This window comes from Neovison vison, chromosome 10 (genome assembly GCF_020171115.1).
Source record: "Neovison vison isolate M4711 chromosome 10, ASM_NN_V1, whole genome shotgun sequence".
Classification (NCBI taxonomy): Eukaryota; Metazoa; Chordata; class Mammalia; order Carnivora; family Mustelidae; genus Neogale; species Neogale vison.
In genome coordinates this window covers 43137642-43163491 of record NC_058100.1, presented here as the reverse complement: position 1 = coordinate 43163491, position 25850 = coordinate 43137642, and the positions used below count along the sequence as shown (strand labels likewise).

Genomic DNA, 25850 nt, shown 5'->3' with positions numbered 1-25850 from the left:
GAAGGCTAAATCTTGGCTATGAGTAGAGAGGCCGTTTCTCACCTGGATGTTTGAGAGGAAGCTTCCATTTTTGCCAAACAGCTGTGCAAACTGCTTGAACTCCTTTTCGAATTTCTTTACAGTTTCTGCTAGCTGCTGGATTTTACTTTCTTTCTGCTCTAGGCTCTTATATAAATCAGAAATCTAGTAACAGGAATGTGAATGAGATCATTTAAATGCATGGATACAAAGTAAAATAATGTAAATATATGTCTAGGAAAATATTGCAGGTAAGAAAGTGTTTCTAGAAAAATATATACACATATATACATTTTTAGGGAAATGTTTGTCAGTAGTCTCCTATATAATATCTTCGGGCACTTCAAAAAAAAAAAAAAAAAGATGCACAGATTTCTCACCAGCCTTTTCTATACTTAACCCGCTCTGATGGTTCATCTAACGACAGTGACATCACTCGACAAAATTTTTGGAATTGGTTCTCTTCATTCACTCAGTGCGCACTTGCAACAACCACAGAGTACCAATCACCACATCACAATAGATGCTCCCTGCACAGTACCAGTAGTAACAGCTGAAATGTGCTGAGTGTCTGTCCTACCCTTATATAAGCTCTTTTAATACTCAAAGAACCCCATGAGTGGGGTATGACTATCAGTCCCATTTTACAGACAAGGAAACAGAGGCAGAGAGTTTAAGTAACCTGTACAGCGTACAGCTAGCTTAGCAAGTGGTAGGCAAATCATGTTATGCTCTTAGAATCTGTAACGTATTGGAGGGAAATAACCAAAGCCTTAGTGTGAGCCGAGATGGCTCTTCTCATATACCCTAATCCATTCAGTCATCCACACTTACCAACTTCAACTTCCAACACGCAACAAAACGAACACAACTCTTATATCCACTTCTTGTTTCAACTTATTTCAATGCCTGTTTTAGCCTTCATTATTTCTCACCTGGGCTGTGACCACAGATTCCCAACTGGTCCTACACCATCCCTCACGGTCCTTCCAGAAGGGAAACTCTATGAGAACTGGGACACAGGTCCCACGGCTCACTGTAACCCTAGGAACTGGTCTGGTGCCCGGCACCAGCAGGAGTTTGAGACATATTTGTTAAGTGATTCTATGAATGAATGATGCCCTCCCTTTCTTTAGTCTTGTTTTCCTCAAATTCATCCTCCATGCCACAACCAGAGTAATATGAAGGGACGAATCTGGTCTTGTCACCGCCCCCTCTTCCTTGATTATGAGGATAGTTACACACCCTACAGGATCTGCCCCTGGCTACCTTCTCAGCCTCCTGCCCAACCACGTCCCACATGTGTCCTGCCCAGCAAGACTACACACGTCCATTGTCCATTGGGTCCTGCTTCCTCAGATGCTTCTTTCTCCATCTAGAAACCACCAATTTTTCAGTCTCCGCTCAAGGGCACTTTCTCTCAGAAATATTTCCTTACCAGTACCACCAAGCTAGGTCGTCTCTCAAATTCCAAGACCCCCTGGCCACACTCTAGCACGTAACTTACCCTCATTACCCTTATTGCTTTCTGGGGTTGTTTTGCTCTTTTTCCTCCACTAAATTGTTGAGGCTACATCTCACTCAATTCTTCATCCCCAAAGTCTAGCACAGTGCCTGGCCCCCAGAGGGCATTTGATACACGTTTTATAAGAGAATACACAAATGGCTGCAACGACCGTGTGATCTCTGGCCCCGGAATCTTCCAGTTCGACCCTGAGAGCTGACTTCCGCCTCCACGGCAGACCGATCTCCCTGATGGAAAGTAAACCTCGGTGTTCAGTCTCCCCACCCTCTCCTCTCCTCTGCTCTTCCTCCTGTTCCGGTAGTGCCTATTTCAGGTAATAACTACCATGTCGTCCACCTATTCCAGACTTACAGCTTGCCATTCTGACCTCTCCCCGTGCCCTCTCCATCCCCACAGACACCGCCTTGGCTGACTGTCACCACCACCACCAGCACCGCCGGCTGCAGGAGCTGTCCTTCGCCTAATATTGAGCTGCTTATGATAATGGCACTCAACGGAGTTTAAATATATTGGCTCACTTAACCTTCACCACAACCCCGTTTTATGAATGAGGAGACAGGAAAGAGAGAGGTTAAGCAGCTGGTCCAAACCCATATGGCAAGTAAGGAGCCAGGTCTTGAAAGCAGGTGTCCTGGCTCTGGAGTCCCCACCACCCACTGCCAGGCTCCCCCGCTGCACTGTCTGGGTTAGTACAGCATCCCGCGGCCTGGTCCCCCTGTCCTCACACTCCTCTTTCCCTCTATCCATCTTCTATGTTATGACCAGCTGTCTTACCTTTTTTTTGCTTTGAGATTTTATTTATTTATTTATTTGGGAGAGAGCAAGAGAGCATGAGTAGGGGGAGGAGGAAGAAGCAGACGCCCCACTGAGCAGGGAGCCCAGTGTGGGGCTCGATCCTAGGACCTAGAGATCATGTCCTGAGCCAAAGGCAGACGCTTAACAGACTGAGCCACCCAGGTGCCCCACAGCTAGCTTACTTTTTAAAGCCAAACAAATAATTAGGTGGCTACGTACTGGTCCTTATCTACCCCAACTATCCAAAAGTTCACATAATGCCACTTTGCTTTTATGAAAGATGAATGTTAGCACCTGCTCTCACTAACCAAAAATCAAAAAGGATTTCCACTTTTAAGAAATCATAACTGCTTCTTTGCTTTACACCCCTTCAGCTTATGAACAGTTTCATAGGATGGCTCTGCTTTTCCATAGTGGGGGAAATCTGTATTTTCCCATTTTAAACCTCCATTATTAGCTTCCTCTTATTGACAAACATTTGGCCTTTAAATCCCTTCTGAAACAAGGCAGACTATGAATGAATAAAAAAATAATCGAATGGGGGCGCCTGGGCTCAGTGGGTTAAGCCTCTGCCTTGGGCTCGGGTCATGATCCCAGGGTCCTGGAATCGAGCCCGCATCCAGCTCTCTGCTCAGCAGGGAGCCTGCTTCCTCCTTTCTCTCTCTCTCTGCCTGCTTCTCTGCCTACTTGTGATCTCTATCTGTCAAATAAAAAAATAAAATCTTTTAAAAAAAGAATAATAATCGAATGCGTAGTATCTGCAACTTGTTAGCTCACACAGAAGGCCACTGCAATGTGGACCCAGCATACCAGTCTGCAGCTCTCCCCCAGCTTACACTCAGGAGCCTCGCCACCCCAAAACCCCCATTCCTTGAACCATCAGCCTCATGCCTCCCTGTCTTTCCTCTTCTGAAACGCCCTCTTTCCACAACATTTAGGCTGACAAATCTTCTCTTCCTTCAAAGTGAAACTCCAATGTGCTCCCTTGAAGAGCCTTCCCCAACTCCCACAGAGGAAAGTGCTGCAGCCTCCGTATCCCAGACTGAGCCACAGTGTGTCCTAGGGCACAGCATCTTATCTATTTGCACTGTCGTGCAAGCTGTGTCCTCCTTCAGTCAGAATCTCTAGCAACTAACCTCATGCCTGACATACGGCAGGTGTCTATTGAACAAATAAATGATGATGGATGCATGGGGCAAGTGGTACAGAAAATATTGGGAATGGTTACCAGGCAGCGTGCCCTGTACCAAAGTCACAGTTTAACTGGTCTTCCCAATTTTCTCCAAAACTCACACACTTGAAACTCACACACCTCCTTTAATATGGAACCAGACATCAGAAAATGATTGGCAAAAGTAGAATTCAGCTCCCTCTTTCCTGACACGGGCTTGAGAAGTCTGATCCTCTGAGATGTTCTAACAAAACAATTAACTTTTATAATAATTACTCAACCGAATCAGCATTTACTGAGGTCCATGATGAATATTCCAGCGACTGTGGCAGGCATGTGCACACACAATTCCACTTGCTAATCCCAACTCAGTGCTCTGTGTGCACCATCAGGCTGCCCAGGCAGGATTTAAGACTTACTGCAAAATATATATAACCCATAATGCCTAGAACAGATTGTCAACTGTTGTTTCAGAGTAACACTGGTCTAATTCCAAAACATCAATACACCTACTCATCACCTACCAGGTGCCAAACATTAACCACAAGGCATGCGGTTAGGCTGCAGAGAGCAAATACGGTATTTCGTGTGGAGCACTGGACTGAGAATCAGGGGACACGGGTTTGCGATTCGATGTTGCAAGTTACTTACAAGTTACAAACTTGTTACAAACACTTACAAGTTACAAACACATCAACATTTCTTTGAGCTTAGTCACTTCATCTGGTGAATGAGAGGGTTGGACCCAAAGATCTCAAAGGCACCTTCCAGTTCTAGTGTTCTATACTCCTATGAGTCTGCCTGGCCACTTAGTAGAAAAACATCTACCTCCAGTTGACTTGTACTGAAACCTAGGAGGATATAAAAATACCAACAGTTACCAATCCCAACAATTGCGCTGCCTCCCTTTCCGTGCGAACCCTTGAATAGTTACCTGTTCTTCTAACTGGAAGTTCTTTTCTAAAACCAGAAGCATGTGGTCCCGTAAGGCTGAATGCTCGTGCTCCTGCAGGACCCCCCGTTTATCCTTCAGGAAGAAGAGGAAAAGAAGTCAGGCTGCTGAAAGATTCCAAAAATCAAGGTAGTGAGGAATATTCCACTAACACAGGAGTGTGACAACTCTGCTTACTTGTCTAAGGGTGGGTTGCAGGAAGAAATAGCCCCTCCTGGGCCCTTTTCCAGCTCTAGGATTCTAAGGTGTCTATGAGACAATTTTAAACTTACAGAAACAGAGAATCGACCACAGTCAAAATTCTCAAAGCGGATCTCCTTCTGTGCGCTGGGACTCTAGGACTGCAGGTTACGTATGGTTATCATCTCTCAACGAGTCCCCCATAAAACTGATCTCCTGGGTGGTTAGCTTCAGATCAGCGTCAAGCCCAAGTGAGTTCTGTCTCCTACAGAGCACGCATTTCCATGCTGCCTTCTACCAAAGGCCAAAGGTACGCAACCTGATGGCAGTTTCAGTCCGCACAAATTTGTTGCCCTCAAAAATCCAAGGATATGTTTGCTAGAATAAAGGGTGACTTCTTCCCTAATCATTAAAATACTGAGTTGCAAACTGCCTATATTACTAGTAAAAGCAAATGTTAGGTGTTCCGGATGATTCTGTGGACCTATGCATACATTTACCATCAATTTCTCTTCAGTTTAGGATTGGCCCCTCGTCCAGAGAACAAATCTCATCCTCAGCTTTGGTACTGAGGTGAGTTCTAGAGGACAGCCCAACTGGGAGTTCAGAACTAACTGTCAAGATCTCTCTAGAGTTGGAAAGCAATTCTGTAAATTGTGCACTAAAAACGTAAACCCTATCCTTTTTGCAGCCAAGATAATCACAGGTTTGATATGTGAAAAGGTATGGACTCTTCACTGATTTCTTTAAAAGGCTTCTCACAAATACATTTTTTCATATTGGTTTTTAAAATAAATGTACGCTTATGTCAAGCAATACACCGAGATATAGAATGAGAAACAAAGGTCTCCTTCTCCCCAACACCACCCCCAATTCCCTAGTCTCTCATTCACCAGAGTCAGCGACGGTGTGTATACACTTTTAACTCAATGAGATCATAAGCATATTCAGTTTTTAAAAATACGTACCTTATTCTTTTTCTCAGATGCATGGCATTCCAAAATATAAATATATAGAATCATATAGTCAGCACTTCAGTGGTGGGCTTACAGGTTTTTAGTTTTTGGTGTTTTTTTTGCTATAAAAATTTCTCTGAGTGAGGGTGTTTGTATATGTGTAATCACTGTGTACTTAGAATATCTGTGAAAATTCCTAGCGAAAGAATTATAAAGTCAATGTGTGGATTCACTTCTTTTTTTAAATAAAGACATCCTTATTTACTTTTTTTTTTTTTAAGTAATTTGTATGCCCAACATGGGGCTTGAACTCATGACCCTGAGATCAAGAGTCATATGCTCCACTGACTGAGCCAGCCACGCACCCCTCACTTTTTTCATAGATATGTAATCAAACTGCCCTCAAAAAGAGTTGGATATTATAAATTGTATTAATCTTTGTCAATTTGATGGTGAAAGTTGTATTTCTTGTTATAATATATACTTATTTAGGAGTGAGATGGGGTGTCTTTTTTTATATCTATTAATCAGTTGAATTTTTTCTGGGACTATTTTTCTATTTTTCTATTAAGGTTAGATAAGCTATTTACATGTAAGAATGTTTGTATATAAGGAAAATGCCCTTTTTGTCTTTTGTCAGATGTTGGAGATATTTACCTCTAGTTTGTGGTTTGCCATTTGACTTAATTATGGGATTTTTCAGAAATCACATTAAAGTTTCAAGTATTTGTGGTTAAGCATCAAAATTATAGTTCTGGTTTTGTGTCAGTCATCTAAGAAAGACCTTTATTTTAAGAATAAAAAAAATTGCTCACCTTTACTTCTAGTATTTTTATGATTAAAAAAAAAACTTTTTATTTGGAGTAATTTTAGATGCACACAAAGTATAAAATAATACAGTGCATTATATCTCTTAATGTCTGAAATGCTGATCCATCTGGAATGTATTAAAGGGAGGTAAGAATCAAACTTTTTCTTTTTCATTTAATTTATACAACTTACTGAAAAATATTTTTAATGGTTTTTAAGGCAATAAAATACACTTTAAAACATGATTTCAAATCACTTCTGTTTCTAAATACTTGGTGATAGACCAAGAGCACCAGAAAATCAAGATTTATAATCATCAGAAGAATGACTCCAGAAAGTCTCAAAATCTGGTGGAGACTGTGGAGTCTGAATTAGAAAAATTACCCGGATGGTTAATTTTATGTGTCAGCTTGGCTGGGCCATGGTGCCCAGTTGTTTGGTCAAAACTAATCTAGATGTTGTCGTGAAGGTATTTTGCAGATGTGATCAACATTTATAATCAGCTGACTCTAAATAAAGCAGATTTCTCCCCACAGTGCGGTAGGGCCTCATTCAACCAGCTGAAGGCCTTGAGCACCAAGAATAAGGTTTCCTGAAGAAGCAGCACTTCTCAAGACTATCACATAGAGGGGCGCCTGGGTGGTTCAGTGGGTTAAAGCCTCTGCCTTTGGCTCAGGTCATGATCTCAGGGTCCTGGGATCAAGTCCCGCATTGGGCTCCCTGCTCAGCGGGGAGCCTGCTTCCTCCTCTCTCTCTGCCTGCCTCTCTGCCTATTTGTGATCTCTGTCAAATAAATAAACAAAATCTTAAAAAAACCAAAGAAACAAAAAAAAACTATCACACAGAAACTCCTGCCTGCTGGTCTGCCCTGCAAATAATCCGATTCCCCAGTGCCCTCAATCGTGCCCTCAATCGCATAACCTAATTTCCTAAAATAAATTTCTCTGTATGTGTCTACATGTAGATACGTTATCTCCTACAGATTCTGCTTCTCTGTTACTTCTGACTAGTAACACGGCCCGTCTTAAAGTTCCTCCATAGTGAATGTCCTTCTGCGTCCTGAAGGGAATCAAAGAGTAAAATAAACTTGCCCAACAAATTCCACAGTAGAATGTAGAGGCAGAAACAAAAAGGCATCCCGTACCTTCACAGTACAGCCGTAGTGCTTGAAGGGACAGTCTTGCTCAGCTTCAGGACACACAGCGAGGTGCTCATCCACCTGCGAAAGGGACAGCCTCGTGCCACCAAAATCCATCCCCAATTCTCCGGGTGCCTGAGAGAGCCCCACGGTGGCTTGGGAAGGAGGGAGGGAACAGAACGGGGAAAGCCACGCTGAGGCCTGGTGGAGGGAGCGCTACGGTAAAAACAGAGAAGAACTCTCCGGAAAAAGGGAAGGGGACACAGAGACGTGGTTATCGTGGGTGTTCTCTAAACCGTGGGCCTCAGCCTGTGGGATATGATCAAACACACACCACAGCGGTTACTAAAATGTTATCTTACATAAAATCTACTAAGAGAATCATTTACGGTTACCTCAGTTCTTGGAATAATCTGCAAACACTTGTTGGGACAAGATACTGGGTACTCGGGACACAGGTTTTCCTCATGATACTGAAACAGAGAAAGGGTGATGGAACAGAGCCAGTCTTGCTTCCAGGGTTCCTTTCTATGGCCTCAGAGTGTTTATGCTGTGTCTCTGGGAGTGTATGTTATGTGGCTTACCCTCCCCGGGAAGGTACAGCCTAGTTCCAGAAAGGACTAAAGATGGCTGCTTCCTTGCCGGGAATTCAATTCAGTTTTCCAGTTATTCCAAAAGAAGGTCAGAGGGCACAGGCCTTCCGGAGGGCAGACTATGGGAGTCCTCAGTATGGCTCCTTTGGTACATATAAAAGGTACCTCATGCCTTCTTCCTCTGCCTACATCCTGCCACTCCAGTCAGATCATAGTGGCCTGAGGACACAGTATCGTCACCTCCTTGTGACCCAGCACCCAGCATCGCTCCTTGCACACTTACACTCAGCAGGTGCTCAAACAATGCTTCTGCCAATGATAAAGGAGTAGGGTCCTCCCAACAAGAAGGTGTTTTGTTTTTTACAGAACTCTCGGATAATTCTGTAGATCTATTTCTGTACAAAAATAAATTCAGTAATGTCCTGATTCACTGTGGCTGCTCTGGTAGCATTTAGTCCCATAAAGATGATTCGTCTTTCTTTCTTTCTTTCTTTTTTACCTGCAGATTGATTACTACCACATCTTTTTTGCAATAAAGGCACTTTTCCTCTCGAAAATGGCAACGTGTGCTCAAGTGTTCTTTCAGATCTTTCCGAAGGACTTGTTCCCGACAGTTCTCATTAGAACACTGCACGGCTTGAAACAGGCACTGCTGGACGTGGTCCTGCAACAGAAAACACAGGCCAGTGGGCCCCACTGACGGGGGCAGCGGGACGGGGAGCCCGCTGGACGCCTGGAGAGGGAGGGAGGACTCTGGGGCCAGCCGGGCAGACGGAGGCCAAGCCAGCCTTGTGGGACAGGCGTTGGGAGGACAGGGAAGATGGCTGGAGAGGGAAGCATGTGGAGTCTAGTGTAGACTATCCACTAGCTCAGATTCTCAGATTAATTCCCGAATATTCTCCTTAGGCTTGCTGAGTGATCTTCCCGTTCTGCAAGGACATTCTTAATTTCTTTCTGCACCGCCGGCACCAAGTACTAATCTCTGCACAGCAGATGGCAAACGCCAGGACGCAGGGGGAAGAGGGAAGAAGAGCACGGCGTGTCCTAAGTGCAGAAAGGAAGGGAAGGGACGACAGAGAGGAAGGGCAGCTGTTCTAGAAGGGCAGCTGTTCTAGAAGGGCCAAGAAAAGCAGACGGAAGACACACAGGATCATAGGCACGAGAAGCTGGGAATGGTCAGGCTGTGTTCAGAAAATAGGTTTCACCAGACTATGAGACAATGACACGGACACTGCTCATTCTAATATTCTCCTGGTACACACTTTTAAAAGCAAGAGGTATACTTTCATAAAACCTTTGGACCTTTGCAAGTTATTGTGATGCTAAAAAGTCCTCAAAAGCAGGGGGACAGAGGGAAGAGCTGAGTTGGGTGGTGGATACAGCGACTGTACAGCCCGCAAAGTCTAAACATTTTACTAACTGGCTCTTGACAGGGGGTTGGGGACCCCTTTCCTGAAAGCGAGAAAAAGCAACCAGTTTTTCTGAAGGAGGGAAATAAATATTCTAGCTACTCTCCTTTGCCTCTAGTAAGAAGAAACAAAGAGGGACTGCTGAAATCCCTATCTCTCCGAAATTCGCCGCTGCCACCCTTCCAACCTGCTGACACAGTCAACACTCATCACGATTCCGCTACCGGGAGAACCTACACCTCACCATGCAAGCAGGGGTGCAGGTTGGGGGGCAGAAACGAGCAGAAACACAGGAGAAAACAGGTAAAAAGAAACCAGCCACTGTTCTCCGGAAGCGGATGATCGGGCCACAAAAGCTGATGGCTGGATGGTCCATTTGAGCCTCATTTCCTGCTCAGGCTTCGTGACCACAAAGTTGGAAAAGAAGTCCTGCTCTAGGGCTTGGCTATCAACACAGGAGAAAGTTCTAGAAAGTTCAGTGAGCTTCCAGAAAAATCCTGGGGTTAACGGGGAAAGCATCTACACATTTAGAAGCTCGGTGCCTAGGGGTTTGGAGGCAAGGTGGAGAAAAGACTGAATCACCTGAAATGTGTTCCAAAAATGTGTGAGTGGGAGAGGAAAATTTCACCTGCCTCCAAGTCATTCTCTGGAAGCTAGAGATGCCTGGTTCTTCTCCCTGCACAGTGTGATCAAACCCGATATGGGCCTGCCATGGCAGAGCCCTGTTGCCCCATTTCCAGTTTGGCATTTACCAAGCTTCCCGCTTCCCCAGCTGGATGGAAGAACCAGGTAGGGCAGCTTCGTGTGAAAGTTTAACACCCCCTTGCTCCCCCCATGCCTCATGTGTTTGTAGCTTATACCAACGCTTCACCTTTAAACCACATCCTAGCTCTGATCTGGTCTGCGTGACATGCCTCAGATCACAGACTCTCAGGCCACGGCCCACGGCTGCTGGGAACCACCCACCCACCACCTGCCAGTACTTTCCGGCAGGGACCCTTGCAGTCATGTCTTTCTGCAGACTGCCATGGCTCCCACCTGAGGACCCCAAATTCTTCACAGTTCCCCACAAATGACATGTCCTTGGGCCCTGCATGTCCCACATCTTGTCTTTGGATCAATGACCCCTAACCAACAATTTAGGTCTAGCGTGGACAGTGTGCCCTCTATGCATTCCAAATGAAATGGACCTCTTCACTCGCACCTTAGCCCTTGGTGGGCTGGACTGCAGCCAAATGTATTACCTGTTTGGCAATAAAGGAACCTAATGAATCCCATACCATGCTTAGCCTAGGAGCTGTCACATAAAGGTGTTCAACATACCACTGGAAAAAATGACAAAGGCAAATTTATTGGTCGTGAGTAATACTGACCTGGTAGCGTCCCAGAATAATCTTGGCATTACATCCAGGAGCATTTTTGCAATACACATATAAATTGAGGACTTCCCTTTTGCAGCAATTGTCTTTGAACACCTAAGAAGGAAACATAACAGGTCTCATACACTCCAAAGCTTCAGAGAAATGTGAATGAAACTATTATTAATTCAGTCTTCAAATACATCTCAACAGTCAGGTAGAAACTTCCAGACAATGGTTGGAATGGAAATATCAGATTCGGCACCATCAAAGAAGAGGCTTTCTCAGATACATATTTCCAACAGGCCACTAAACACACAAGTCAGGAAATTCAATGCTCCGTGCAGTAGGCTGCAGGAGAATCTCATGGTGCACTTGACCTTGTACGCTCAAAGGTCAGAAGGTGGGCTGTGGAGGAGGGTGACGCTTTCAGCACCTTCCTGTCATAGTGTAAAAGTCTGTATTAGTCATCAGGTAGTGTCACTGAGGCTGTGCTGACTTTACTATTCCAGTGCACACCAGGAGTTAGCAAACGTTCTAACGTTCTCCATAAAGGGTCAGATAGTAAGTATTTTCAGCTTTGCAGGCCACGATACAACCTTCTCTTTTGCAACTATTCAGCTCAACTGTAGGCAATACTGAAATGGATATCCATGGCTGTGTTCCAATAAGCCATTATTTTTTTTTAAGATTTTATTTATTTATTTGATAGAGAGAGATCACAAGTAGGGAGAGAGGCAGACAGAGAAAGAGGGGGAAACAGGTTCCCTGCTGAGCAGAGAGCCTAATGCGAGGCTCAATCTGAGGACCCTGAGACCATGACCTGAGCCAAAAGCAGAGGGTTAACCCACTGAGCCAACCAGGTGCCCCTCCAATAAGCCATTATTAATGGACACTGAAATGTAAATTTCATGTAATTTTCATGTGTCACCATTATTCTTCTCTTGATTTTTAAAATAAGTCTTTTGTTTTGAAATAGCTCAAAGGCTTAAGAGAAGTTGCAAACATAGTGCAGAGTTCCTGTGTACCCTTCTTTGGATTTTTTTCAATCATTTATAGAGAAACCATTCTTGGCTCACAGGCCATATGAAAACAGGTAGCAGGCTGGATTTGTCCCAGCAGATCTCATGTTGTAATATGCCAACCATGCCAACTCCTGATCTAGTGGGTGAGGCACACACAAACACAGCACTGTCCTCTGCTAGGCATTTGCAAAATACAACATAAGAGCATAGAGAAGGAGGGATGCCTAGGTGGCTCAGTCAGTTATGTGTCTGCCTTCAGCTCAAGTCATGATCCCAGGGTCCTGAGATGGAGTCCCCCATCAGGTTCCCTGCTCAGCAGGGAACCTCCTTCTCCCTCTATGAGTCCTCCTGATTGTGTTCTCTCTCTCTCTGACAAATAAATAATCTAAAAAAAAAAAAAAGGAACATAGAGAAAGAGCATGTACAATAGATCAGGTGTTCAGGGAGCTTTCTGGAAGGGGCAATGCTTGAACGTCTTCCAACAGAATTGTAAAGGAAGAAAATTGAGTTTAAATGGAAGTTTTAAGGGAGGGGCGTTTGGGTGGCTCAGTGGGTTAAGCACCCAACTCTTCATTTCAGCTCAGGTCATGATCTCAGGGTTGTGAGACTGAGTCCCAGGTGGGGCTCTGCACTGAGCCTGGCGCCTGCTTAAGATCCTCCCTCTTTCCCTCTGCCCTTCCACCCCTAAAAAAAAGGAAGTTTTAAGGGGGAAAATCTTCAGGTTAGGAAACAGTTCCTTAGATGCACCACTAAAAGAACAAGCAACCAAACAAACAAAAGACAAGTAAGAGTTCATCAAAGTGAAAAGCTTTCATGCTTCAAAGGACACCACCAAGAGAGTGAAAAGACGAACCACAGAATGGGAGAAAAATATTTGCAAATCATGTATCTGTTAAGAGCCTTGTATCTATATATAAAGAGCACTTAGAACTCATCAATAAGAGACCAATAATCCACTTAAAAATGGACAAAGATGGGGCACCTGGGTGGCTCAGTGGGTTAAGCCTCTGCCTTCAGCCCAGGTTCTGATCTCGGGGTCCTGGGATGGAGCCCCGCATTGGGCTTTCTGCTCAGCAGGGAGCCTGCTTTCCCCCCTCTCTCTGCCTGCCTCTCTGCCTACTTGTGATCTGTCTGTCAAATAAATAAATAAAATCTTTTTAAAAATGGGCAAAGAAATTGAATAAGCATTTCTACCAAAAGATACATAAATGGACAAACACCTAAAAAGATGTTCCATATCATTAATCATCAGAGAAATGAAAATCAAAACAGGTATCCCCTAGAAAGACTATAATCAAAAAGACGGACAGTAACAGCTTTTGGCAAGGATCTAGAGATGTTAAAACTCTCAAAACCTACTGGATAGAATGTAAAATGGGTGCAGTTCCTTTGAAAACAGTCTGACAGTTCCTCAGAATGTTACACATAGAGTGACCATTCGACCCTAAACAGAACCACCACATGACCCAGTAATTCCACCCCTGGGTGTATACCCAAGAAACACGTACCCTTTAAAGGTAAATTTTATGGCCTGTGAATTATATCCTAATAAAGTTATTGTCAGAGATCATAATAATGGAAGGAAGTTTTAGAGATTGACCAGAGGAGAAAGTGAATTCCAAGAAACAGGATGGATGTTTCATTTCTCCAAGCAACTCAGTATACCTGGAGCTGGTGTAGGAAGCTGGTAAGGAGAGAGCAGAGGAGAATTTGGGCTGGGGGAGGGGCAATAAAGCTCTGAAACAGTGGCAGGAGTGAGGCTTGACCTGACCATACAGCAGAGGAACGTGCACTCTAAGAAAGGGCCCCTCCCTCCCTCCCTCTACTGCTCCAACCTCTATATCCAATTCAACCCAGGACACTGGCTTCTCCATCATCCAGCCAACTGCTAGACCAAAGCGGGGATTTTCTTACCTCCTGAGATCTGATAACCTCCTTATCTACAGGACAGAGTGGGACTGCATTTAATTCTCTGGAGAGAAAAATAAAAATAGAGCCAAATTAAGAGTTGACCTCAACCGCTCTTCCAAGAGCAGCCCCAGCACTCCAGCCATGCTTGACCCCTTTGAGGAACCCCTGAGCAGGCCAGGCCTCATCTTCCCACCATTCCGCTCCCTACCCCAGGAAGGGTTGTATCTCTCTCCCATCTGTCCATTGTATCTTCAGCACCTCCCCAATCTGCTAAAAAATTCCCATTCATTCCCCACAATGCAGGTCAAAGAGTAAGTCCCCCAGACAGAGTTCAATGTCCTCTGCCAGTGCTTCTCAGCCTGTACCACAACCTGTCTCCTTCACTAGACGGGAACATTCCAGGGGGCAGAGACGGGGTCCTGGTCACCCTGGACCTCCAGCTCTTCCTCTCTGTGCCCTAGAGCTTAGTTTAGTAAGGAGCCTGGAACACACAAGTGTTGAATGGACAACCCCATGAGGGGACAAGAATGGGCTGTGATAATCCCCTTCCCAAGTCTGGCAGAAGACAGCTTACTTAGTTAGAGCCCTAAATAAGCCCCCAGAGCCTGCTTCCACATCTCTCTTGGTCTCCTCCTTCAGAATGGCAGGACCCAGGTTTTACAGCTGCACCGAAGCAGACAGTGTGCCCACTGAAGCACACTTTCTGGATGGGACACCACCTCTTCCCTCAGACAAGGAAAAGTCAGAGCCACCACCAGGAAGATGCCTGTGAAATGCGGGCCCTTCCCAACACAGACTGTGCCTCCAGGTCTGCCCTCCCATGCAAACAGGCGTGGTCTACATTTAAGAAAAGTGACTGTCAGGAGCCCCAAGTCCTGTACAGAATTCTTGAGTCATTATGTTGCACACCTGAAACTAACAGAACCCTGTATGTTCATTACCCTTGATCTCCTTTTTAAAAAGGGGGGAAAGGTGACTATTAATAAGTGAATGGCAAACAAACAAACAAACAAAAAAAACCCCAAAAACCAAAAACCAAAACGTGATTCCTCAGGCTTTCAGAGAAGGGCTCAGGGAGAGCCCCTCGTTGTGTTCACGGTGCTGTGGTCAAGCACAGCAATTCCCAAAGCTACCATTCCAGTCTAGCGGTTGCGCCGGACACCGGGGTCCCAGGAACGCCCCTCCCCCACCCGACTGCTTGAGCCCAGAGCGGCAGGTGCCCCCACACTCACCTCAGGGACAGGATGCAGTGTTGACAGAAGCGGTGCCCACAGCCTGTCTGGTGGGGGTTGTGCAGCACGGAGTGGCAGAAGGCACATTTGTAGCGTTCTTCTAATTGCTCCACAAACCAGTACTCTGTGTTGGGCTCAAAGTCCAAGGAAATGGAGTTGCCGGAATTTTGGCGGATGAAACCACAGGGGACACCTCCTTGCTCCTCAGAGTAAGCCATTCTGCGGGGGGGGGGGGCGGCAAGAGAAGAGGAGGAAAACTGAGTGTGTAGAGATCAAAACAACTGTTTCCTAGTTATTGCACATCACCCCCATGGGCGTTCTGTTGACTTGGTAACAAACAGTAACAACCTCCAACCACTGGGGGGCTCCCGCACAAGGGAGATGTCTTTGGGGTGCTCAGGCAGGAGGCTGGACCAGACTTCTAACGAGATTTTATGAGACTTCAGACCTTTGCCCATCAGCCTCTTACAGGATGCTAAATTATCCTGTCAGTCTGGCCACACGCTTGGACCAAATATAGCCAGGTGTTAACTACATTCTAACAGACTCTTGTTATGGGATTTTCCTCCACTCAGTTGAGAGAATGGAAACAAAGATTTTGCTAGTATTTTTTCGTTAGAACCTTGTATACCAGTATGTTTCTTGCAATATATATCGCCACCGCCAAGCCACATCATTTCTCACGTGAACTAAACAAGCCCACTAATTGCTTTCACCTCCCATCCATTTTCCATACTATAGCCAGGGCAACATTTGCAAAATGCAAAACGCAACTGTGATTGAAGGTTACCTCCTCTCATTGTTCAGTGGCTTCCCAGGCTCTTAGGGGAAAGTCCACAATGCTAAGAGAGCTATAAGACTGCATCCTCTCTACCCAGTAGCATCCTGGACCTCTCCTACCCTTGCTTTCTGCACTTGAGCCATACAGGCTTTCTTTTCATTCTTCTAATAAATCAAGCCGTCTCCTGCCACAGGGCCTTTGCATAAACTATAGGCTCTACCTAGAATGCTTCCCCTGTCCCCTTCCAGTCTTCTTCGCTTCACATTCATGATTCAGATTTCAAGCGTCATAACCTCAGGTAAGCTTTCTCTTCTCCACTCCCCTTCCTCCACCCTCGTTGAGCAGCAGAACACCCACTCATGTCTAGGAAGCATGTGTGGCCTCCAGGGAGTGGCTGAGGGATGATGGTAGGTGGGTGGTGGTGGGGCGGTTAATTTTTGAACATGAATATAGTACCTATTCAAAAATAAACAAATGCACAAAAACAGAAATTAAAATCCACTGTTGTATCTATCATAGAACCAGGTTCTAAAATTCAGAGGAACATTTGATTTTAAATTAGACATGCATTTGTGTGAGTATTTGATTTATATCTGTGCTCTTCCAGGACACAGAGAACACCCCCGATGTTACTCATGGTCGTGTCTCCAGCCCTCAGCCCCAAGCTGGGTATGGAGAACGAATCAACTGTTTGTGGGATTCATGTGACCAAATGGACTCTGACAAATCCGCAATAGGACAGCTCTAACTAGTGTTGCCCACTAACGCGGTGACCCTTTAACTTTTTATAAGAAAGGACTTCCCCATCTTTGAAATCTGATGAAAAGTCTGGACCTTATTCCCATAAAACAGCACAGACACCTGATCTCTGGACCTCTGCAGACCCTCTGAACCCACCGGTTTCCCCAGTTAACCACAGGCCTGCCTTCCCAGTAGGAATGCTGTTACTTTGGGCCCGGGGCCAGGAGCGGTGCTTTCACAGAGTCCAGCATGTGGCTAAAGGCTGGGAGCCATTGAGGGTGGTCCTTGGGAGTGACATCCTTCCACGTGGTTAGGGAGCAGGAAGGCTTGGCCTTCAGGCTTGCTTGCTTTGGCTTGCTCTCGGGATCCCTCAAGAATCTCCTGCAGCTCATGAGGTCAGCTGGGCCTGAGAGTGTCCGACAGTGCAGGCGGGAATGGGGGCCACGCAGCACCGGGCCTGGCTCGAGTCAGCTGCCAGCCCCGCCCAGTGCCGGAGTGGTCTGAGCCTGGGCTGTGGCCTCAAGACTGGAGCAGAGGAAGCAACTGGCCTCTTAGATCAGCAAATAAAGATTTCTCTCTGGAGAAGATCCACAGAAGAGGGGATTTTTTTTTTTTTTTTAAATCCTGGGGTTTGAGACCAAAGCCCCACCTTTTCCTCTCTACATGTTTCCTGCAGATCTTCAAGGTGGGTAGAGAACCAAGATGTGATTGTTCCCCTTTTAACCTGCTTTGCTCTTGAGAGTTAACAAGTCTTAACTGTGAAGATGAAGAGGCCCAGGACTTGATTCAGGTGCCCAACCCTAATGTCCCAGACTCCCCTTTCTCCAGAGGAATAAAAACACCAATTCCAAACCTCCCTCATCTGCCCTGCATTCTCTGGTCCCAAGGGAAGACAACAATTCATGTCCCACACCCCTCTAGGATTCTCTCTGAGACCAGGCTCTTGTCTCTGTCACACAGCATCTAAATTTGAACACTCAGAGATGGGCTCTAACACAACAGGCTTGCTCAGCTCCTAAAACGGGGCAGTAAGATGGACAAGACTCAGTCCGCTTCCCCCCTGGCCCACTGCATTCTATCCTCTTTCCTAACAGAGGAATTCAATACACTCATCTGTGTGCCCCTCTTTCTCTACAACAGCTGATCTCAAACTTTTTGGTCTCAGGACCCTCCCTCCCACCCTTTAGACTCTTGAAACTGAGGACCCAAAGACCCAGAACAGCCAACACAATACTGAAGGAGGAAAACAAAATTGGAGGATTGACACAGCCCTACTTTAAGACTTCCTATGAAGCAATAATAATCAAAATAGTGTAGTAGTGGTGAAAGAAGAGACAGATAGATAAATGGAACAGAAGAGAGAACCTCAAAATAGACCCACATAAATACAGACAACTGACCTCTGACAAAGAACCAAAGGCAATACAATGGACAAAGACAGTTTTTTTTTTCCAGAAATGGTGCCAGAACAACTGGACATCCACATGCCAAAAAAAAAAAAAAAAGATGAATCTAGACGTAGACTTTCCACTTTCACAAAAACTAACTCAAAATGAATCACAGACCTAAATGTAAAATGCAAAGTTATTAAACTCCCAGAAGACAACACGGGAGAACATCTAGATGACCTGGGGTACGGCCATGACTTTTTAGAGACAATATCAAAGGCACAAACCATGAAAGAAAGAATTTGTAATTCTTTGTAAAGTGGACTTCATAAAAATTTAAAAATCTCTGCTCTGCCTAAGACACTGTCAAGAGAATGGGAAGACAAGGCACAGACTGGGGGGAAATATTTTCGAGACACATCTGATAAAGGACTGTTATCCAAAATATACCTCACCAGAGAAGATAGGCAGGTGGCACGTCAGCATATGAAAAGGTGATCCACATCAAATGTTGTTTTATTCACCTACTAGGACAGCCCAATCCCCACCGCTGATGATTCCAAATATTGGTGAGGATGTGGAGGGACAGGAACCTCACTCACAGCGGGTGGGAATGCAACACTTGGGAAGACAGCCTGGCAGTTTCTTTCTTTCTTTCTTTTTTAATATTTTATTTATTTATTTGACAGAGAGAGATCACTAGTAGGCAGAGAGGCAGGCAGAGAGGGGGAAGCAGGTTCCCCGCTGAGCAGAGAGCCCGATGCAGGGCTCGATCCCAGGACCCTGAGACCACGACCCGAGGGGAAGGCAGAGGCTTAACCCACTGAGCCACCCAGGCGCCCCACAGCCTGGCAGTTCCTTACAAAATGTGTCTTACCATCCAGGAATCCCTCCTTGGTATTTACCCACAGGACGTGGAAACCAATGTCCCCATAAGACCCTGCACATGGATGTTTATAGGAGCTTATTCATAACTGACAAAACTTAGAAGCAAACGAGATGTCCAACAGTAGGTGAATGGATACGCTGTACATCCAGACAACGCAGTATTCCTCAGCGCTACTAAGAAATGAGCTATCAAGCTGTGAAAAGATGTGGAGGAATCTTAAGTATATATTGCTTAGTGAAAGAAGCCAAACTGAAGAGCCTATGTAATGTACACTTCCAACTATAGAACATTCTAGAAAAGGCAAAATAATGGAGGCAGTGAAATGATGGGAGGTTGCCAGGAGTTAGGGTGGAGGAGGGGGAGATGAATACAAGCTGCACAGAGGATTTGGGGGCAGTGAAAATACTCAGTACGATACTGTGAGGGTAGAAACATGTCATCATACATTTGTCCTAAAACAACATCTTATCTGCCTAAAGACAGATCCTGCAAAGGGAATCCAATTACTATAAACCACCTCTCCAGGAGTCTCATCAACAGGGAAGAGCAGCTCATCACAGGAGAAGAAACCAGGTGACACTCAGACAAACTTGGTCATAAACGATCACACCTCCCCCCAGTCTTCTAAGGGCCCATTTATCTCTCCTAAAAATTATTTGCTGTCCCCTAAGAGGCCTACTTCCCCTCCCCTTTCCCTCTTAGGATGGTATTCAAGCCTGAATTCCAAGCCACCTGAGGGAGCTACTCGTTTTTCCGTGGGTATCGCCTACGAATACACGAGTTATATGTGTTGTTAAACTTCCGGTTGTCTTTCTCTTGCTAATCTGTCTGTGATCCCAGAGGTCTCAGCTAAGAACTCAGAAGAGTAGAGGCGAAATTGGTTTTCCTCCCCTACCCAGTGTAGGTTCATCAGCTGTGACAAATGTACCTCTCTGTTGGGGATCGTTGGTGGTGGGGGAGGCTGTGCATGTATGGGGGTGGGGGGGGTCTTTGGGAAATCTCTGTACTTCCTGCTCAATTTTGCTGTGAGTCTAAAACCACTCTAAAAAAATAAAGTCTTAAAAAAAAAACAAAACTGAGGACCCCTGAGTTGTTTATGTGGGTTATAGCGATCGGTATTTACCAATTTGAGATGAACACTGAGGAGTTTAAGGGTGCCTGGGTGGTGCAGTTGGTTAAACATCTGACTCTTGGTTTTGGCCTAGGTCGTGATCTTACGGTTGTGGGATCGAGTCCCATGTCAGGCTCTGCGCTCAGCCGAGAGTCGACCCGGGATTCCCTCTCCCCTTGCTCTTCCCACTCTTGCTTGCTCTCTCTCTCTCTCTCTCAAATAAATAAATAAATAAATCTTTTTTAAAAACTGAGGAGTTTAAAAAATACATTTCTTTTTTAATTTACTTGAAGATAATAATGAGCCAACCATATGGTAGCACACATAGCATTTTTATGAAAAATAGCCATTTTCCAAAAGAAAAAAATGAGTGAGAAGAGTGTCACCGTTTTACATTTTTGCACCTCTGCTTGAGCTTAACCGAAGACAGCCGGGTTCTCATATGTGATACTCCTGCGTTCAGGTGTCACAGTATCACACATCAGGTAGCTTTGGAAAGCACCACTGTATGCTCAGGAAAAGAGTAAAAATGGCAAATGATATCTTAGTAGTAGCAGGAAAACAGTCTTGCCCATACACATCCCCTGAAAGGGCTTCAGGGAGGCCAATTTGTACAATTTGCCAATTTCTGTGCCTGAACATACCTGAACTAAGAAAGAGCCCATCAGCTGCTCTCCTGGGAAGACATTCTCCAGCACCCCCAGGCTCGAGAAGCACACTTTGGGAACCACAGTGCTATCGGTCTGCTGGGCGGGCCGGGCCTTGTCAGTCTTTGTTCTGATGGCGCCCAGCACGCGTGTGACCCTCACGGTCTCCTCACCCCTGCTGCATGGCCTGCAGAGGCCTGGGGACCCCATGCCCCATCCTCCCTCTTCCCACCTTTGTTGTCTAGCCCAGCTGGAGGCGGCACACGGGAGTCATCTACGACCCTGTTCACGCTCTCCTCTGTGGCTTTGCCCAGTATTTGTTTTGATGAAATCGAGTTTTTATTTCATTAGGTGCTGTTGTTGTTTTTTTAAGAATTTATTTACTTATTTGACAGAGCGAGATCACAAGTAGGCAGAGAGGCAGGCAGAGAGAGAGAGAGAGGAGGAAGCAGGCTCCCTGCTTAGCAGAGAGCCCGATGCGGGACTCGATCCCAGGACCCTAATATGAATGACCTGAGCCAAAGGCAGAGGCTTAACCCACTGAGCCACCCAGGCGCCCTAGGTGTTTTGTTTTTTTTTTTTTTAAATAAGCACTTAAGTTCTGCTACATAATATACACTTTTAATGTTTCAGGACAGTGTTCTTATATATAAATGAACATGACCTCTCCCTGGGCAGGGTCTGTCTCCTCTCTCTGAAGCTTCTTTGGGCCCATGCCCAGCCCCCCAAAATGTAATCGATTCAATGTGCTCATGGACATGGGAGAGTCCCAATAATACAACCATAAAGGCCGCTGTTTCCTTGTCTACAAACATATTTCTCTAATTAATTGAACATTTCCAGCTAGGACTCTGTCATTCCCAGGCAGCTATTTAGTGGAAATAAATAAGAGCTCCATTTTATTAAAATCTCTTCCCTTTGGGTATAATAGCTTATGTAATAGGAAGAGTAAAAAGAGTTCCATTCTTGCAAATAAGAAAAGAAAGCCACGGAAATTACTAGCAGAGCCTGCACATCTCCGTATCTACCAGAGCCCACTGCAGTGAATGGTGCCTTATTCCTGCCGTTGATGTCGCCCGCAATGTGGTCCTCCTGCTGAAAAGTTATTGACTTAAACCTGAAACAAGGGAAAATCCATACAATATGCTCCCCAAGGACTCTCATTGACTTATAAACACCATTTTTTTAGCTTCATAAATTGCTGCCACTTTTCATTGAGAATTTTCTAGGAATTCCAAAGGAAAGCTGTGGATGTCAGGATTTAAGTTCTTTACTCACAAGGTTCTGCTGATTCACTTTTGGGGAACACACAATGAACAGTCTAACATTCTGAGGCAACAAGAGTTAGGTTTTAGTTACCATAAAAAAGACCCACATCTAGGAGATTTCAGTCTTCAGTTTAAAAAAGAAAGGTACATCCTTGTCTGTCTGTCCGCCCTACTTCCATAGGATCCCAAACATCTTGTTCAGATTAATGAAGGTTTGGAAAACTGCGGAATGTTTTTATAAATCATTTTATACTTTGTGGGGGTTTGGGGGAAAGATTTATTTCTTAGAGAGCGAGAGTGAGCGCAGGATTGGGGTGGGGGGTGGGCAGGGGGAGAGAGAGAATCTCAGGCAGACTCCCTGCCCAGCGCGGAGCCCGATCCTACAATCCTGAGATCACGACCTGAGCCGAAAACCAAGAGTTAGAAGCTCAACTGACTGAGCCACCCAGGCGCCCCAATTATTTTATACTTTATAAGACATAAGCCCAGGAACTAGGCCTCCAGAGCTTTCAAGATCTGATTCTTGGGAGCTGCTGGTTACTACAGGCGAAATTCGAGAGTGGAAATGTCTCAAGGCCAGAGACCCGGGCTCCATCCCTGCTCTGCCGCTCACCAGCGACGCAACCTTGAACGTGACACCCCCTACACCTCCCTCATAGACTCAGCATGACAGGTCGTGGACTGGGTCCCAAGAGTGCAAAGATCTGTGATATATTACATCTGCCGTGGAGGGTGTCCAGGGCAAGGAGAGGCAATCAGACACAAGAACGACGCGTTACACTGTCCTGGTGGCAAGGACCACACACAAAAAACCTGTCCGAGCCCAGGTGAGGGTAGCTAGTGCTTTCTGAGGTGTCTGTGTTGATCTCACAGAGAAGAAAACATCTCAGCTGCTCATGAAGAAGGTATCCCTTCTCCCTTCTAGATGAAGGAGATACAAGAATTTCGAAGAGGATATCCTAAAAATTCTGGAGTGGTTAATAATTAACTGTGGCTCAAGTGGAACGAAGGGAACATGCCAGCCATTTGCCTGTTTGTTCTCAGATCTACTCTCCGCTCTCCAGCCTGGGTCTGCATCATGGAGGTGGGGTGACGTGGACCCCCACAAACTCTGTTTCCTGGGCACCCTGGCTGCTGGCTAGGTTCAGCCAATAAGAAACACTATCGAGGGAGGGAGGATGGGAGAAAGGGAGAAGCCAGAGTATCTCTCTCCCATCCCTTGGTGTTGGGCAGCATCTCCACAGTGACTGGGGCTCCTCCGTGGCCCCTGGCTCTGTGGACTAGCTCCCGCCAGGCCGGCCGAGGGTGGTCCTCAGCCCCTAAGCTCTAGAGGGTACGGGCAGCCTTCCGCCAGGACTCATCTCTGAGTTACCTCACCCTGAATCTTCTGTTCAGCTTCCTAGCTTTGCCATCACCTGCGTAAGCTGATTCCTGCATAACTAAATTCCTGTCAGAAACCACTAAAACAGTCTCTGTGAGATGTAAGTGTGGAGAGAGAGGGGAGAAGCACCATGTGAAGAGCCTGAATGAATGCCATAGCCACGAATTCCAAGTTTTACCTCATGGTTTCAATAATTTAGGGATGCTAAACATATAGGACAGGCCCACGCACGGAGTTTAGGGAAGATGCTAACATAACAGACTGAAGGAGGATGACAATGGCCTGACCTAAGGCAGGGGCAAAGAGAAGCCATGTTTGTGAGGCATCTCTGAGGTAAAATCCGGGGATTTAGAAATGGGTTCAGTGGAAGGGCTTAAGGAGAGGACAGTGGAGGATGGATCCCAGATTCGTTTGGCAGAATGGGTAGTTGATGGCACCAGTGGGAGAGGATGAAGGAGAGAAAGAAAGACGCGAGAATGCAGTAGGGGACATATGGAAGTTGGGGTCCCTTGGGGACAGTCTTAAGGGAATGGAGGTGAGTCAGACGAGCTGACATCTAACATCTAACATCTCTTCCCGAAAAAAATGACAGGATTTCTAGGAATGGCCACATTTCCTTTGCGGCACCAATAATTGTTTTAAAATTACCGAAGGCATCAAAAAAAAATTTTTTTTTACTTTACAAAAATTTCAGTTGTCATTTTAGTGTTGGCATTTGACATAAGAGGTTTATTAGATCTATGTCAGGAAAACAAGATCTGGAGACAGAAGACATCCCGGAGAGAGAGCAATGGGAAAATCCCTGGAGCCAGTACTGACGTCTGTCCTTCCCGTTCAGACCTATGGCTACAGCGCAGCCCTTCTTTACTCCCTGCTTGGGATTTAACTGGTGCTGCTTCCCCCAAGGCAACCACCATTTAGTCCCATATGACCTTCCACCCCTTACTAGGTCCAAGATCCCTCCTGCTAATGACTTCTAGGGTCCAGGGGCTGCTGATGAGTGTACAGCGGTGCCTGGGAAGGGTTTGAGAGGCTTCTAGTCTTCCCCCACGACTTCTTTGTAAGGGAGGGTCCTGGGAGCTACAGAGTCGAGGGAGGCTGCTTTCTCTGACAGGTGGGACTGACAGGGCTGGGGGACAAGGAAGGGACACGGAGTCTGGCCAGGAGCACCAGGATGGCCCTTGAGCCATAGGCAACGGAGGGACAACCCCACACTGGCCAATGAAAGCCACCAATCGAGGATGGGCAGCTAGAAGGCAAGCTCCCCCTTCCTCGGCCCTGTTCAGGCCTCACCAGAAGCATAAGGAACATAAGGAACCGACTCCCTGAGCTCGCATTCGGCAAATATGCAAATATGCTCTTTCCCAGACCCAGCCGAGAACCAACCAAGGGTCCTGGGCTGAAATTAAAGGAGGAGAGATGGGGTTAGCGATGAGGAAAAGTTAAAATGTCAAATCCCTGAGGCAGTGACCCAAGGAGACTCTGGAATCTGTGCCCATCTGGGAGGACAGGCAGTTCCTGCTCTCAGGCACCTGGCCCTTGAATTCTGAGATTCTGCTCTTCTAGGAAGAACAGTTACTACCAGGAAAGTGGAAAAAAAAGAAGAAGGAGGAGGAGGAGGGGAGGGGAATGAGAAAGGGAAGGAGGAGAAGGGGAAGACGACACTTTAGTATGTTATCCGCATGGCATGAGGGAGAAGTGAGATGCATTTAAACGTGGTTACCCAAGCCTCAGTCTTCAACAGCGTAGGAAGATCTTTCCTCGGAAGATGAAACCCCTCAAGACAACTGCTAGGCCTCTGCTCCAGCCCTCGACCTTCTCTTCCTGTCTACCATTTCCCTAGCTTTCAGCACATCAATGATACGACTACTGTGTGAACTCTGGGAGAAACTGGTTTTATTTTCATTAACCTTTAGCCATGTAGGTCAGACAAAGAGGAAGGGCCTTGGAGAAATGCAGAAGTAATGAGGCCATTTTCCATCAGGCGGAATGCGGGACGGAGACCATACAGAGACCAGGTCATTCCATGACAGCCAGACAATACGTGACGACAGCCTACGGATGACCCACAGCCTATCCACTGGTTGGCCGGCTTTAGTGTTGCAGAGGCAGAGATAAGGGTGTATTTTCTTTTCCTTATACTTTCCCAGGAGAGGGTTTTCTTGGATACAGGATGAATGATGTGGGTAAGATTTTAATTCCTTTGAAGAGAAGTGTGACTTCTCTCCAAACTGTCAGGACACTTCTGTTTTTCCATTTTCCTGGGAGTGCAGCAAAGCACTGCTGGCGAAGAGAGGGGGGTTCTAGGGCTGACAGGCATCCCTGCACCCCTCCAGGGGTGCCCACCCCTATGTGCCCTTAACATCAATCTCCCCTACGGGGAAGCCTCGGAGCCCATCTCAAGTCCACTTGGGTCCAAGGGATGCTGGAGCAGACCTTTTAGCTTGGCTCTCAGAACTTAAGACCAAGGGGGGGGCGGGGAAGAGAGAAAGAGAGAGAGAAAACACTACTGATCTTCCCAGACAAAAGCTTCCTCTTTGGGAAGTTTCGACTCTAGTCTCTCAGCCGCCC

At 46.0% G+C, this 25850-nt stretch overlaps 1 protein-coding gene across 5 annotated transcripts in view; it reads right to left on the bottom strand.

Moving 5' to 3' along the window:
- TRAF5 (TNF receptor associated factor 5) overlaps window positions 1–25850 on the bottom strand; it is a 45680-nt gene that overhangs the window by 3899 nt on the left and 15931 nt on the right. For 2 of the 5 annotated variants that reach the window (XM_044267123.1, XM_044267119.1), the window contains exons 3-10: window positions 15074–15292; window positions 13845–13902; window positions 10921–11022; window positions 8638–8802; window positions 7941–8018; window positions 7552–7626; window positions 4444–4536; window positions 43–183 (exon numbers count right to left, since the gene is read on the bottom strand). In XM_044267123.1, the coding sequence (XP_044123058.1) occupies window positions 43–183; window positions 4444–4536; window positions 7552–7626; window positions 7941–8018; window positions 8638–8802; window positions 10921–11022; window positions 13845–13902; window positions 15074–15291 (930 nt within the window). In that variant the 5' untranslated portion in view covers window position 15292. Of the gene's footprint in view, window positions 1–42; window positions 184–4443; window positions 4537–7551; window positions 7627–7940; window positions 8019–8637; window positions 8803–10920; window positions 11023–13844; window positions 13903–15073; window positions 15293–16074; window positions 16109–25850 lie in introns of those variants that run through there. The other 3 variants (XM_044267122.1, XM_044267121.1, XM_044267120.1) reach the window with 3 other exon arrangements.